The sequence below is a fragment of the Pangasianodon hypophthalmus genome, chromosome 23 (assembly GCF_027358585.1).
Source record: "Pangasianodon hypophthalmus isolate fPanHyp1 chromosome 23, fPanHyp1.pri, whole genome shotgun sequence".
Taxonomy (NCBI): Eukaryota; Metazoa; Chordata; class Actinopteri; order Siluriformes; family Pangasiidae; genus Pangasianodon; species Pangasianodon hypophthalmus.
The window spans coordinates 2302621-2319183 of NC_069732.1; the positions used below are offsets into that span (position 1 = coordinate 2302621).

Consider the following 16563-nt stretch of genomic DNA (forward strand, 5'->3'; position numbering starts at 1 on the left):
CTTTGGTATTGGTTATTTATGTTAAGGAAAATGTTTTGATGAGATGTTATTATCATTAAGCTAGTTTGGAAAATTTATGAAACTAACCTGTGGCAAAATTGCTAATCTGTGTTATTTGGTATTTAATTTATGTTATTTGGTAAATACATAATTTATTATTTTTGAATTTTTTTTATTCAGAATATGATTTAGTATTGAATGAGCATATTTACGTTGTGTTTATTACACCAGCACTTTAAATTTTTATTTTGGGCATAGCTGATATTCTGATACATTTGAATGTAATACATCATAGATGTAATAAATCATTATATGAAGTTACTTACTACTTCAGTAGTCATGTTATGAGATTATTTTTTCACTGATACTCAAGTTGTTATTTTGATGAGTATATTTACTTTAGTCACTATTATTATAAAGTAACAATACTTTTACTTGAGTACACTTTTTGCTGACTCTACCCACCTCTGAATAACAATGTAAAAAATTCAGTTTAATCCGATTCACTCTGTTAGCGTCTCAGACTGGTGTCTTTAATAACACTGTAAAAATCTCAGTTTAAACAGATTCAATCTATTAGTTTGTTAAACTTGCCAAAGTACTTGTGTGAAATCAAAATTCACACAAATTATGTAACAATTAAACTTGCCAAATTGTAGTAAATTCTGAAGAAGGGTCTAAATATTATACAAGTTGATTTGGATCAATAAATTCAAGAAGCTTTTGAATTTTTTTCCAGATAAAAATTCATAAAAATTCACCAAGTTAAACTTGCCAAAGTAAAGAGTGTAATACATTCTAAAGAAGGTTCATAATGTTGTACCAGTTGCTTTGAATCAATTCATTCAACCTTTTAGAAGCTACTGAAATTTTTTTCAGAACAAATATTCATTAAAATTCAGTAACAGTTAAACTTGACAAAGTAATGACTGTAGTACATTCTAGAGAAAGTGCATATTCATTTCTACGCTGGTTTAGATCAATACATTCATTTCTTTAGAAACTATTGAATTTTTTTTCTTAATAAAATTTCATTAAAAATCAGTAACAGTTAAACTTGCCAAATTAAAATGTGTAGTACATTCTAGAGAAGTTGCACAATATTGTACAAGTTGATCAATAAAGTCAACTGATTAGAACTGATTTAATTTTTTTGCAAAATAAAAATTTATACAAATTACATAAGTTAAACTTGCCAAAGCAAAGTGTGTACTATTTTCCCAGATGGTGCATTTACAAGTTGTTTTGGCTCAATACTGCCAACTGTTTAGAAGCTATTAAAATGTTTTTGTAAAAAGTAAAAATTCATTTAAAATCTGTAACAGCTAAAGTTGCCAAAATGAGAAGACTAGTATATCCTAGAGAACATGCATAATACTTTTTTCGGTAACATTTATAAAAATCACTAAAATAATCATGAGAAGGTGCACAGTGTTCTATTTGAATCAACATACTCATCCATTCGGAGAATGTGGACATATTTTCCAAAGATTGATAAATATTTTCAAAAAAAGATAAGATACAGTATAGTGTCCAAACTAACAGTTGTCTGGTAATCTAATATTGTTCAATTTGCAGAAACTTGCAGAAAATCTTGAGGACATGATACCATAGCAACCACTAAGCCACTCTCTAATCTATAATCTGATGACCATTTTCTATTTCTCTTAGTGTCGATTAATAATAATAATAATGATAATAATAATAATGTTATTATTATTTATTACTGAACAAATCTATTACATTTTTATTACAAAGAAAGTTAAATAGAATGTAGTAGGCATGTATTGTTTTTGAGCTATTGTTCTAAATCTAATTATTTATAATTGCAAAATTCAATCATTTTCTGTGTAGGCAGCTGTTAGTTGGAATGGCTTGAATTTCATAGCGCCCATGCAGTAAGATGCTGCTGAAATCAGGCGGTTAAAGTCACTCTTTTCACATTTTCCTTTTTTGCAGCACTTTAATGATGGTCCCTAATGTATCAGCGCATGGCTAATGGTAACCAGCTGCAGACCCGCAGTGCCAGCAGTTTCAGGACAGCAGTGCCAGGCTGGCAGTCACCCTAACTCATACTCTGTGTCTTTAAGTACAATTTGTAACAACATGAACATGAAGGAAATATTATTATCTCATAATATAGTCAAATAAGAGAAAATCACTTCCACCTGGTGACTGCCTGTTGTCTGTTGCCTACATTTACATTTATGGCATTTGGCAGACGCCCTTATCCAGAGCGACTTACATTTATCTCATTTTTTATACAACTGAGCAGTTGAGGGTTAAGGGCCTTGCTCAAGGGCCCAGCAGTGGCAGCTTGGTGGTGCTGGGGATTGAACTCGTGACCTTCCAATCAGTAGCCTGTCATTGCCTGTTGCGCTCCTGTCCTGAAACTGTTGCTGCTGTGGGTCTGCAGCTGGACACTATTGCCCTCCGTTAGCATTGACGTCCTGACATACATCCTGAAGTATAAATCAAACTTACTGAGGAGCAGGAGAAATGAGCTTACCTCAGTGTCTCCAGTTTACAGTGAGGATTCTCCAGTACAACAGAGAGACACTTCACTCCTGAGTCTCTGAGTTTATTCCAGGACAAATCCAGTTCTCTCAAGTGTGAGGAGTTTGATCTCAGAGCTGAAGTCAAAGCATCACAGCCTTCGACTGAGATATCACAAACACACAACCTGCAGAGAGACAATGAAACACTCTTCACTCTCTCAGTTCAGGACACACACATCAGTTCAGCAGAAGTGTTACTGCAGTCCTTAATCACTATGAAATACAGAATCAAAACATTACATTTTAAATTGTAATACATTTATTTTGTAAATAATTGTATTACATTTATTTACAAGAGGCAGAGGACATACTCACATCACTGCAGCTCACACATGCTGAAGCCAGTGAATACAACACTGTTAAGGCTAAGGTAGATGGACACTTTGTGGTTCGCAGGAACATAACAACTGAATGTGCAAAGTTTAATATAAGATACCAGGAAGTACAAGAGACAGCAGACAGTTTTATTACTGCACTATATTGCATAGCAGAACATTGTGGCAGTCAGCTGCATAACCAAATGATCAGAGATAGATTAGTTGTGGGACTGCGAGAAAAGAAGTTATCAGAGCAACTTCAGATGGATGCAGGACTTACCTTGGACAGAGCAATCACCCACATTCATCAGACAAGCTGGTTTAAAAGCAGCAAGAGATGCTTAAATCCAACTTTAAAGGCAAAGTGGCAGTAGAGTTTCTGCTGTTTGTGAGCAGCAGAGATTTAACAATTAAAAGAAGAGTTAAGCAGCTGAATAAATGGCCAGTCTGAACTCAGGGTTCAGCTGGGGTTGAGCTCATAAAAACAGCCCTGTTTTCAGCTTTTTGACAATGCATTTTTCAGCTAATCCAAGGGGGTCTTAAATAGTTTATTTAGATTAAGAAATAAAACAATTTTCTCAACCCATAATTTTCTCAAACTATAAAACTTAATCTTTCAGTTTATCACAAACATTCAAAATCAACACATTTGGAGATATGAGTTTTCACTGGACAGGAAGTGTATGAAAAATTGTAAGCTGAAAAGTAACTAGTAACTAAAGCTGTCATTCAGATGTAATGGAGTAGAAAGTACAATATTTGCCTCTGTGATATAGTGGAGTAGAAGTATAAAGTTGCATAAAATGGAAATACTCAAGTAAAGTACAAGTGCCTCAAATTTTTAAAGTACTTGAGTAAATGTACTTAGTTACATTACACCATTGCTGCAAACAATGCAAAAAGAAAGGACATTATGCAGGTCTGGGGCTATTAATGAAGTGTACACAAAGGACACCTGAGCAGAAAGAAATGTTGCCTTCCTTGGCGCAGTTAACACTGACACAACAGACAGTCCTTGTCTGATAAGTCTAAAACTTGGTAGCAGTGATGCATTGTTTAAAGTTGACACTGGAGCAGATGTAACAGTGGTGCCTGAGGAGTGGAACAAAAAAGGACTGTTCAGTAAACTGAAGAAAACTTTAAAAATACTGCACGGTCTAGGACAATACCCACTGCCAGTTATTGAGGTGTTCACAAGCAAGCTTAGCACAAACCGTACAAGCTCAATTAAGGACATTTACATTGTGTCTGGTCTGAAGGCAGCTCTATTGGGTGGGCCAGCAATTAAAGCACTAGGTGTAGTAGCCAGGATCGACACAGTAAGCCTGAACTTAGAGGAGTCAGTTAGAAGGCATTTCCCCAAATTATTCAGAGGCCTAGGTCAACTTGAGTGGGAGTATGAAATTGCTTTAAAGTCTGATGCACGGTCCTTTCTGCTGTCTATGCCATGGCACATTCCTTTGCATCTAATGTCAAAGGTGAAAAGGGAGCTAGAGTACATGGAGCTGCAAGGTGTGATTTCCAAGGTTAAACAACCAACTGACTGGTGTGCAGGTATGGTTGTTGTTCCAAAAGTGAATAAAACTGTAAGGACCTGTGTGTATTTAACAAAACTAAATAGTGCTGGGAAATGGGAGATACACATACAGGGAGCAAAAGTCTTTTCAAAGCCTGATGAAACTCTGGATTTTGGCAAATCTCATTATCAAAAAGCTCTGCCTTGCTCAGGACTTTTACTACCCCATTTGGAAGGTTCTGTTTTAATTGTGTGTTCTTTGTCATTGCATCAGCACCAGAACACTTTCAGTAAAGACTATCACAAATCCTAGCAGGGCTGGATCATGTGCTTTGCCACATGAACAACATTTTGGTGTTTGGGACAACACAAATATTATATGATCACCACCTCTTCACAGTACTTGAAAAGCTACAAAAAGCTGGTCTGATGCTCAACGATAAATGTGAATTCTCCAAGAGAAGCATAAAGTTTCTGGGCCAGATCATTGATGGGTCATATGTCCAAACAAGGTGAGAGTGCTCACATGCATGAGCCAGGCAACAAGCACTAGTGAGCTTAGGAGATTCCTTGGAATGATTAACCATCTTGGAATGTTTTCTCCCCATCTTGCAGAAAAAACACAGCCACCGAGAGACTTTCTGAGGAAAGACAATATGTGGTTTTGGGGAGAGCCACAAAAAAGAGCCTTTGACAGCATCAAGAGGCAACTCATTACACCACCAGGTCTGGCCCTATATAATACAAAAGCTGACACAATTGTCTCTGCTGATTCATCATCATATGGACTGGGAGCAGTGTTACTTCAAAAGCAAGAAAACAAAGAGTTAAAGCCCATAGCATATACATCTATAGCACTTACAAGTATGGAGCAGAGATACGCCCAAATCGAAAAAGAGGCTCTAGCCATTACCTGGACATGTGAACATATCTCTGACTTCCTGATCGGTCTTACTTTTCTTTTTTTGAGATGGATCACAAACTGCTGGTGCCTCTCTGGGATCAAAGAACCTGGTGAGATACCACCACATATCAAGAAACTTCGCATGAGATTGATGAAGTGCACTTACACCATTTCCCATTGGCTAGGCAAAAATATCACCACAGCTGATATACTCTCTAGAGCTCCAGAAGAGGGGAATGGCAGCAGAAAGCTTGAGCAGGATATTGATTCATATGTGAAGACAGTCATAGAAAACCTACCTGTTACGGAGAACAGACTCCGGGAAATCCAGCAGCAGCATGTGGCTGATGCTGTTCTCAATGAGGTGAAAAAATATTGCATTTAAGGGTGGCCAGACAAATTCCACATCAGTTCCATCATGCAGTAGTATTACCCTTTCTCAGGGGAGCTCACAATAGAAAATGGACTGTTGCTGAAAGGAAAAAGACTAGTAATTTCTAAATCACTACAAAAAGACATTCTGTAAAAGCTGCACATGGCATACCAAGGCATAGCCAAATGCAGAGGACATGCTAAACAATCAGTGTGGTGGCCAGGTCTTAGTGCACAGCTTCAGCAGTTAGTGGGAAAATGTGATATATGTGAGCGAACCAATCTTAAAGAGATATTGATATGTGCAGACTTTCCAGAGAAATCATGGTTCAAAGTGGGAGCTGATTTGTTTCAGTGGCATGAACATCAGTATCTGCCAAGCTCACATTGACAAAAGCAACAGACATGGCACCCCATCAGAAGTGATGATAATGGCCCCCAGTTTATAGCAGACTCTTTCCAGATTTTTTTTTTTAAAAAATGGTGATTTACTCACACAACTACCAGTCCAAGTTTTCCCCAAGCTAATGGTGAGGCTGAAAGAGTGGTGAGAACTGTAAAGAATCTTTTCAACAAAGCTGCTGATCCATGCCTAGCTCTAATGGTAACATCATTAGAAGACATGGGATTAGTTTCCATTGTTATGCTGATGATACCCAGTTATACATCTCATCAAAACCAGATGAAATAAATAAATTGTCTAGATTAACTGAGTGTGTTAAAGATATAAAAGATTGGATGACTGATAATTTTCTGTTATTAAATCGTGATAAGACAGAAATATTACTTATTGGTCCAAAAACCAGTACACAAAAGCTCTCTCAATTCAACTTGCATTTAGAAGGATGTTCTATTACTACTAGCTCAACAGTGAAAGACCTGGGTGTAATATTAGACAGCAGCTTGTCTTTTGAAAATCATATTTCCAATATTACTAAAACAGCCTTCTTCCACCTTAGAAACATTGCCAAGCTTAGGAACATTTTATCTGTATGTGATGCAGAAAAGCTAGTTCATGCATTCATGACCTCCAGACTGGACTATTGTAATGCATTGCTAGGTGGTTGTCCTGCATCTTCAATATACAAGCTACAGTTAGTCCAGAATGCAGCCGCCAGAGTTCTTACTAGGTCAAGAAAAGATGATCACATAACCCCAATATTATCATCCCTGCACTGGCTGTTAAGTTTAGAATTGATTATAAACTAGCACTACTTACATACAAGGCTCTAAATGGTTTAGCTCCAACGTATCTAGCCAGTCTTCTAACACGTCACAATCCACCACGCTCCTTAAGATCTCAAAACTCCGGACTTCTGGCAGTTCCCAGAATATCAAAGTCTACAAAAGGAGGTAGAGCATTTTCGTATTTAGCTCCTAAACTTTGGAATAGCCTTCCTGACAGTGTTCGGGGCTCAGACACAGTCTCCCAGTTCAAACATAGATTAAAGACATATATCTTTAGCCAGGCATACACTTAACACACACCATAACCTTGTGCTTCAGTACATCTGATAAATTGCAAATTATGACTTAGGGCTTACTAATATTTGAACAGCAGCTACGCTAATTCCTTTTCCACTTGTTTCCCTTCTTCTACCCATCCCGAGGCACATAGAGATTGTGCCAGCTCCAGTAGACGAGGCCAACCCTATGAGGATCCTGAGGCATCCAGAGATGGACCTGCTCCAGCCGGTTTCTGCCTCGTGAGGATTTGGGTGTTCAAAGCATCGCTGCCAACCCTATGTGGACTTTGAGGACTTTGAGGAAGACAACAATCTTGTTCATATCACACTCTCCAGTGTCACCCAAATGAGGACGGGTTCCCTTTTGAGTCTGGTTCCTCTCAAGGTTTCTTCCTCATATCATCTAAGGGAGTTTTTCCTTGCCACAGTCGCCTCAGTCGCCTCAGGCTTGCTCACTAGGGATAATTCTGTCTAACATCTAGGACTGTTTGCATGTTTTTGTTTCTGTTTGCATGCTTTTTGTTTCTTATGTTCTGTAAAGCTGCTTTGAGACAATTTTCATTGTTAAAAGCGCTATACAAATAAAATTGAATTGAATTGAATTAATGTTGTACCACGCAAAACCGTTAGCCAATGTCAGTCACAGTCTGGCTGAACTCCTGATGGGGAGAAAACCCAACACTACATTACCACTCATCTCAAGGTCCTTAGACCCATGCCGGATTGATCCAAATAAGCTGAAAGGAGTCAAAAAATAAGGAGAGATACAAAGGAGACAGTTCAACAAACGGGACAGTACGGTACACTGATACACCCAGATCGTACCTGGTAGATTCACCCAGGGGAATCGCAGTCATAATCACAGTGACTTAATCTCAACACGTGTACCTATTTCAGAACTGGGTAACCTACCATAGCCTGAACACACACTTCCAGAGGTTACTCAGGAAGGTCAAGGTCAAACTCTAATTACATTGAACAGCAAATTCCCCTAAATACCTGGAGGATTTTGTGTGTAGAAGTGGGTACATAGAGGAAATGATTGATTACCTAAGCGGCAGAATAAACCCCCACACTCAGTGGAAGGCATGGGTCGTCTACCCCATCTTTCCCAGAGAGAAGAAAAACGTGTTAAAGGGTTTTTTGCCATACTTGTACAAATGTTATTGTTAAAAGGGAAGCTGTTTTACTTGAGTGAAATATTCTGAAGCTAGGGTGGCATACAGAATGGATTTTGAACACAATGTTCATGTAGGTTTACTTTGTGGAAACAGACCAAAGTACTGTATGCTGTTGCCTGAAAATGAGAACAGCTCAGAAGGGAGGATGTAGTGTAAAGGGTTAATTAGTGACTCATACGCTGGGGAGTAGATTCATAATATTTAAGTGAGAGTCGATTCAGAGCCCAGTTGTCATGCTGTCAGCTTTAATTACAACCATCTTGGTCATACCTAACACAATATAGTTTGCATAACAAAACGATGAATAGTATGATCAAAATGAATGTAGCCAATTACTACTTAATTTTTTTTTTTTTTGAAGATCAGGTGCAGAAGGAAAGATATTGTTGACAAGAGCTAACCAGAAGTAAAGCGTAGAATAGCTACTTTTATTTTGGTGTCAGGCTGCTGTTGTATTTCCTTATCGAATTTTCTCATGACGCGAGATGTTATGTATGACTAGGTTCAAAAGGTCCAAAAATCTACCCTCATCTACCTAAATGTCTACTTCAGGAAGCTGGTTTGGTTGCAATTCCCTGTTTATTTCACTTCAAGACGGAGACAATTCATTTGAGAGTGCTGTGTATTTGAGAAGTGACCTGTCACATGAATGCGACATCTGCTGCTTGCTCAAACAATCAGGAAACCATATCCAAACCAACTTCCCGAAGTAGATGTTTAGGTAGACGAAGGAGGTAAGTCACAGGCAGATTTTTGGACCGTTTTGTAAAAAACAAAATAGCTAAACTGTAATGTAATAAGTACTGACTTGTCTTAATCAGTCCAGTGCAACATATCAAGCATGTGTGGTGTACACATTCATAACATGTTCTTTATATGTCAATCATGCTGGTTTAGGCACTTTCGTAGGTGTACAAGTAGGCAAGGTGGGTAAGTCATAGGCAGATTTTAGAACTCATTTTTAGCAAAAATCAAAAATTTTGAATTTAGAGCTCATAATGAATATTAAACAGAAAATTCATTCACTTGATATCGCGAGGAATGAGTATGCTGTATTGTGATATTCAAGACAATGACATTTTGTCGCATGCCTAGTGTGTGGGACTATGTACTGTATTTCTGTTTTCAGAGGGACTAAAGTAGTAGTATTCTGAGGAATATGTGACAGTTTTTACCTTGTGAGGACATTTAGCTGGTCCCAGTGAGGATTTATTTTTAACAGAAAATGCAGCTTACGTTTAGAGTTGACTGTACTGTATGTGTAACAGTATTTAGCTAAGATAATACACAAGTGCATCGAAATATGCAACAGAGAATTGTACAAGAGTGTGTGTGTTAGAGAGAGAGAGAGAGAGAGAGAAAGAACTCTCTACATACAATTCACAAAGCTGAACGCTTGAACCCATGATGAAAGAAGATTGCAGTACGAAGGAGTAAATTTTCTCAAGCCTTAAAAACCTCACCTATTTAAAAGCTTTTCGTCAGCTTCCTTTATTACTGACATTGTTATTAGAAGATGCAGGAACAATGTCATTATTAAAAAGCTGCATGAGAAAGTTGTCCTGATTATTTTTAAAGTCATGCATCAAAATGTTAATTAAAAAAGTGCTCTTCAGTTCCAGTTCAGAGACAAGTAAAGATCAGTAACATCAAATATGTAGAAAACACAATTAATATTGTGAATAGATAATTACAAATCAAATGACGCAGTGAAATGAAATTACTTTCCTCCTCAGGATATTTGATGCTGAACCTAAAACTGCTGTTTCAGTCTCACTATTACAGAATGTGTGTTACTGAGGAACAGGTCATGTGACTCTCAGAGAGATGATCTTACCTCAGTGTCTCCAGTTTACAGTGAGGATTCTCCAGTACAGCAGAGAGGCACATCACTCCTGAGTCTCTGAGTTTACTCCCAGACAGATCCAGGTTTCTCAGGTGTGACGGGTTTGATCTCAGAGCTGAAGTCAGAGCAGCACAGCCTTCATCTGAGATATCACAATCACACAACCTGCAGAGAGACAATGACACACTCTTCACTCTCTCTCTTAGGTCAGCACACACAGAATAACATTAAATTCATCAGCACACTCACTACAGCCTTGAATCACTATGCATTACTGTGAATCATGTTTTTGAACTTAGTAAGTTTTGAAAATAGTAAGTTAAAAAAAATTTAAATGGTGGTTAAAAATATATTCCAAAATTATTTGTACTGTGCCATCTGAAATATAGTATACTTCACAAAAGTTACTTCTCAAATCATGAATAACAAGTGCAAGAGAAAAATGAAACAACATTAATACCTTAAATCTTAACCTCTTTGTAACTTTGAAGTTTTTTTGCTAACCTGAAATTGTACCTACATGAGGCTGTAATTATGCTATTGTTAAAAAAAACCTGCATCTTAAAACATGAAAACAAAATGTGTGTGTGTGTGTGTGTGTGTGTGTGTGTATTTGGGGGGGGGGGGGGGGGGGTATAATCAAATGATTTACAAGAACAGTTTGATCAGCTTATACTATTACAAACACTGAATGCACTCTCAGGTCCAGCTCCAAAGAGAAACAAAGAAAATAATATTTGCAATCAAATCAGTGCGAATTATATATTTATAATTAGGAATCATTATAGCAATCAAATTAATTAGTGTGCAGTGAAGTCAAATTATTGTCCTCCTCATGAAATTTGATGCTGAACCCTAAACCTCTGCTTCTGTCTCACTATTAGAGAATGTGCCTTACTGAGGAGCAGATCATGTGACTCTCATAGAGATGATCTTACCTCAGTGTCTCCAGTTTACAGTGAGGATTCTCCAGTACAGCAGAGAAACGCTTCACTTCTGAGTCTCTGAGTTTATTCTTAGACAGATCCAGTTCTCTCAGGTGTGAGGGGTTTGATCTCAGAGCTGAAGTCAGAGCAGCACAGCCTTCATCAGAGACACCACAATCACACAACCTGCAGAGAGAAAATGACACACTCTTCACTCTCTCAGTTCAGGACACACAGAATAATAAACTTCATCAGCACAGTCACTACAGCCTTGAATCACTATGTATTACTTTGAATTGTGTTTATGAATTTTGAAAATTTAAAGATTTTAATAATTTAAAAAAATGAAATAGTATTAAAAATAGATTACATTATATGTTTGTAGTGTGCAGACTGAAAAGTAGTATACTTCACAGAACTGGACTTCTCAAATCAGCTGCACTAGAAAACTGACGTGAAATTAACCCTTAGAAGTGTAACCTGTTTCTGAGTTTTTTTTAATGCTCACCTGAAATTGTAACTACATGAGGCCATAATTATGTCTGAATGTGTCTTACTGAGGAGCAGGTCATATGACTCTCAGAGAGATGATCTTACCTCAGTGTCTCCAGTTTACAGTGAGGATTCTCCAGTCCAGCAGAGAGACGCTTCAGTCCTGAGTCTCTGAGTTTATTCCTAGACAGATCCAGTTCTCTCAGGTGTGAGGGGTTTGATCTCAGAGCTGAAGTCAGAGCAGCACAGCCTTCATTTGAGATATCACAACCACACACCCTGCAGAGAGACAATGACACTCTTCACTCTCTCAGTTCAGGACACACAGATCAGTCCAGCAGGAACTCTTTCATCAAAGTGCTACTGCTGTCTTTAATCATTTGATCATTGACAGCATCTTAGTCATGAAATTATTAACTATAAGAGCCAAAATATATAAATATTGCAGTAAAAAAGATACAGCACCCATGCCATTGTTAATGAGAAAAATATGAGAAAGCTGTTCTGATTATTTCAAACACTATGAGTAACATTTACAGTGCCTTGCAAAAGTATTCATCCTTAAAAGTCATTAAATTTGTCTGGATTAAAAATTACACTTACACAGATTGTTCCAGTATTTTTTATTGCAAACCAAAAAGCTCTTAAAGTAAATTTTAAAAGTCATTATTTGTCAGATAACCTTAAAAAGTAATTAACCACATTTTGCCACAATAACAGCTTTAAGTGTGATTGGGTAAGTTCCTACCAGCTTTGCACACTGTTTGGGAGTTATTTTCAACCATTCTTCCTGCCAGATTTGCGCCAGGTTCTTCAGGTTGATTAAATGTTATTTGTTGACAATTTTTAAACAGTGCCACAAATTCTTAATGAGGTTCAGATCTGGAATTTGACTTGGCCATTGTAGAACATTCACTTTTTTGTTTTTAACCACTCCTGCATTGTTTTGGCCTTGTGTTTGGGACCATTGTCCTACTGAAAAGTTAAGTTTCTCCCAAGCTTTAGTTTTTGTTAGCAGACTGAAGGTTCTCTTGTAATGTCTCCCTGTATTTTGCCCCATCCATTCTCCCTTTAATTTTGACAAGAAGCCCAGGTTCTGAGGATGAAAAGCATCCTCAGAGCATAATGCTGCCAACATCATGTTTTGCTGTAGGGAGGGTGTTAATTGAGGTATGGCCTGCTTCAAGTTTGCACCATACATGTTGCTTTGAAACTTGCCCAACTACAGGATGTTGATCTTGGTCTCATCACTCCAAAAAAAAAAAAAAAACATCTTCACTGGGTTACTCTCATGCTTTCACATGGCTCTTCTTGAATAATGGTTCCTTTGTAGCCACCCTCTCATACGGTTTCAATTATGCAGAGCTCTTGAAATGGTTGTGTGGTGCACCTTCACTCTACTCTCAGCCCCTGTACTCTGTAACTCCTTCAGAATGACTGTTGGCCTCACTGTGCCTTCCCTCACAAGTCTCTGCCTTGTTTAATGTTCTTAAGAATGGGCCAACCTCCTGGTTTGCCTGTTCAACTTGTCTGCTAGCCTGTGGGTGGTAACCAGATGTTAAACATACAGAGATTCCCAGTTTTTCCATAAAGGTGGACCAGACCCTGGATGTGAACCGAGTGTCTCAATGTCTTCAGGAATTCCATAGTAGTGGAAAACTTGTGAAGATTAACTCTGTGGTTTTGAGTGAGGTAGGCAAAGCAGGCAGCGGCATTTCAAGCATTTCAAGAATCAGTCTACAGGCATTTCAAGAATCAGTCTACAATGACCATGATGACAATATTTTCTTGTGACTCAGGGAGATCTGTGATGAAGTCGATGGTGAGATGAGACCAGGGTCCTTGGGGCATGGGTAAGGGCATGAGTTTACCAACTGGTAGGGTGCGTGGCTTGGAAACATTCGGTGCATGAAGTCATGAATCAATGGTGCTAGTCAACATGTTAGGCGACCAATATGTCACCCTTAACAGACGGTAGGTCCTGTGCGTGACTGGATGCTCTGTGGCAGGGGTTGTGTGTGCCCATGTGATCAGTTTACCCCTTAGGCTTAGTGACATATGTGTTTTGTCTGGAGGAAAGGCAAGGGGGGGATTTGTTGGGCTGGTGTGTGGGCTATTTCCCAGTAGATGTCCCAAGTGATAGCCTCCACAAAGCAGGAGGAAGGTGTTTTTGGAGCCTGGCCTATATGAGAATGTGAAATTGAAGCGGGTAAAGAATAAGGCCCAACGGGCTTGGTGAGGTTTCAGGCATTAAGCTGTCTTTAGGTACTCGAGATTTTTATGATCTGTGAAGATAGTGAAAGGGTAAGCAACTCCCTCCCAATGATGCCACTCTTCTAGATTTTATTTTGATTGTGTTGAATCCTTGGTAATCAATACACGGTCGGAGGCCTTCTCCTTTTTTTTGCACAAAAAAAGAATCCTGCGGATAGTGGAGTTGGGTTTGGCTGGGGTTCTCTCACCTGGTTTGAACCAGCTGCATTGGCTCTGAGCGGTTGCTCTCCGGCGCAAGCCCAAAGCTTCCTTTTGCACTTCCCGGTTGGGAATGAGGTGAACTAGACAAATAGCTAGATCAATAAATGAATCAAGGGGCATTTTCTCATCTTGACAGGCCAGTTCCATGAGGACTTCTGAGTTTAAGCCTTGGCGAAAGGCAGCATTGAGTGCTTGCTCATTCCATCCATTTCTTTGTCTCTGATTCAATGCAAGAAGTTGTTCCCCAATTTCCTGGCCCTCAGGGGAATGATCAAAAACTCAGCTGAAATAGTTCTATGAAGCAGTTGAATGACAGATGCTCCCTTTCTTCGAACCAAACCACTGTAGCCCAGTTCAGGGCATTTTCTGTGAGCAGGCTGATGAATTGGGCGATTTTTTTGTTGTTCGGGAATGACCTCTTGACTTGTGAATCTCAGCGAGCACTGCAACAGAAAACCTTTGCACTGGGTGGTCTCTCCTGAGTACTTGTCTGGGTGGGAGCTGAGTAAGTGAGGGAGATGTGAACATGATGGTGGAGTGTTGAACTGGGGATTGTAGTCAGTGTGTTCTGGGAAGTGGAGTTTCTCACTGATTCCGACACTGATATGACAATGTGAGTGAACTCACGTGTGTTTTTGAAGCCTTTTTTGAGTTGAAATGGGAACCGTCATCTTGCAAAAAATTTGAGCCAGCATTTGCACAGTACATACGGCCTGACAACAGGCCATATAACATTACACATGCATTCACAATGATGATTTATTGAAAATAATAAACATTAGTATGTAACATGCTAAACTGTAGTCATATAATTTTAGCAGGTATACTGATTTTACCCTTGTCAGGAAAAAATTTTAGAGCCTTGAGTCATGACTGAGCTGGCATTTGCTAGCTGATATTATCCATGATTTTAATGAAAATAATATACTGTATGTATATGTAGCTAATGTAAGGTACCAAACAGCAGTCAGCATTTACACTCAACACAAACTTTTTTTTTGGAAAAAATTTGCTACTGTCTATGATTTTGATTTATCTCTGACAACTGCACTAAGTTACCCATCAAAAGTGCTCTTAAGTCTGCCAGTGCAGTTCGTTTAAAAAAGAGTGACTGACTAACCTTATCAAGATACTTGAAGTGTTTGGTAAGGTCATGCAGTCAATAATTTATTAAGAAATTTAGCTAGTGGTAGCTTCCCTGCTAAGGGTATGTTAGAACTGTTCACAGCAGAACAGGACATGCCTTTGCTACAGAACTGTTAAGAGCTTCAGGTCCATGTGTATGTGCTCATTCATAAGACTCGACTGGCATGAACACTATTCCTGAAAATAATTTGTGGACATTTAACTTAAAATAGAAATCTGCCATGGGTGCCATTCACTAACATGGGAATGGGCAGACTTAAAAATTGTAGGCACACAAGTAGCACAACAGAAAAGCGTTTGCCCTATCATCTGGAGATTGCAAGTTGGAATCCTGATGATGCCACAGCCATCTAAGGCTGGGAGCCCAAGAGAGCAAAATTGGCCGTGCTCTCAGGGAGGGCCTCCCTTATCAATCAAAGTGACGCTAGCAAGCTATGGGCTGTGAGCTCATGCATGCAGAAGGAAAGTGCTTTCCTCTGAGTGTTACTCAGACCCCTGATGTTGCATGCGGATCAGTTCAAAAACATGCTGGCTTCACATGCCTCAGAGGAAGCATGCGATAGCCTTTGCCCTCCCATGTCGTGTGATAGGGAAGAGCTGCCTGATGGGTGGTCATTGGCCATGACTAAATTAGGGAGAGATTTTTTTTTTTTAATTTAAAAATTGGACTGGAGCCAGCCACTCAAAGGGCCTTCACTTTTGACTCCCTGTTACGATGTACACTATAATAATAGAGTCATTGGTGGGGCTTGACCGTAATGTCATCTGCAATGTCAGCCTTTTGAACTTTGTATACTGCAGCTTAATAATAATTTCTTCTTAATAATTTGTGTAAATTTAAAACCTTGTTCCTTGTACCTTAAATATGTTCTACACCCATACCAAGAAGATACAAGGCAGTGGATTTCTGAAATTGTATCTGAAAGTTTTTTTTAACCATAGAATGTATTCTATCACCTCATTTTTTTATGTACGAACAGGTGTGAAGTGCCCATGAATTTAAAATTAAGCTTATGAATGGCAGAGGAAATGCATTTGGGAAGCAAGTTTTTGCTAATATCAAACCTGTCCTTCCAGACCAGGCTCTGGTGCTACATAATGCAGCCCAGTTGGATTCAGTAGGGTTTGATTTATGTGCTTTGATTTATATGCTATTTCCTTTTCAAATTCAGCTGGTTTTGTATTCTAATCTTTTGTCTTAATGAAGTGTAAGTTAAAATGTGCCCCCGAATAGTAGACTCCAAAGCCTCCAATAAAATAACCAGTGAGACACTACAGTTCTTATTGAAATTCCAATACTATTTAATCCAGTGCTGTACTAAATCACAAAATGTAATATCTGAAAGAAGGGAAAAAATTAAATC

The 16563-nt window shown here is 38.6% G+C and overlaps 1 protein-coding gene across 5 annotated transcripts in view; it reads right to left on the reverse strand.

The window, feature by feature from the left end:
* LOC113546300 (NACHT, LRR and PYD domains-containing protein 12-like) overlaps positions 1-16563 on the reverse strand; it is a 43154-nt gene that overhangs the window by 5916 nt on the left and 20675 nt on the right. The window contains exons 9-13 of one of the 5 annotated variants that reach the window (XR_008300779.1): positions 11684-11857; positions 11099-11272; positions 10152-10325; positions 6887-7008; positions 2551-5767 (exon numbers count right to left, since the gene is read on the reverse strand). Coding sequence is in view for 2 of the 5 variants with exons in the window: in XM_053228307.1 (XP_053084282.1) it covers positions 2510-2683; positions 10152-10325; positions 11099-11272; positions 11684-11857 (696 nt within the window). In the remaining 3 variants the exon portion in view is untranslated. Of the gene's footprint in view, positions 1-2509; positions 7009-10151; positions 10326-11098; positions 11273-11683; positions 11858-16563 lie in introns of those variants that run through there. The other 4 variants (XR_008300778.1, XR_008300780.1, XM_053228307.1 and 1 more) reach the window with 4 other exon arrangements.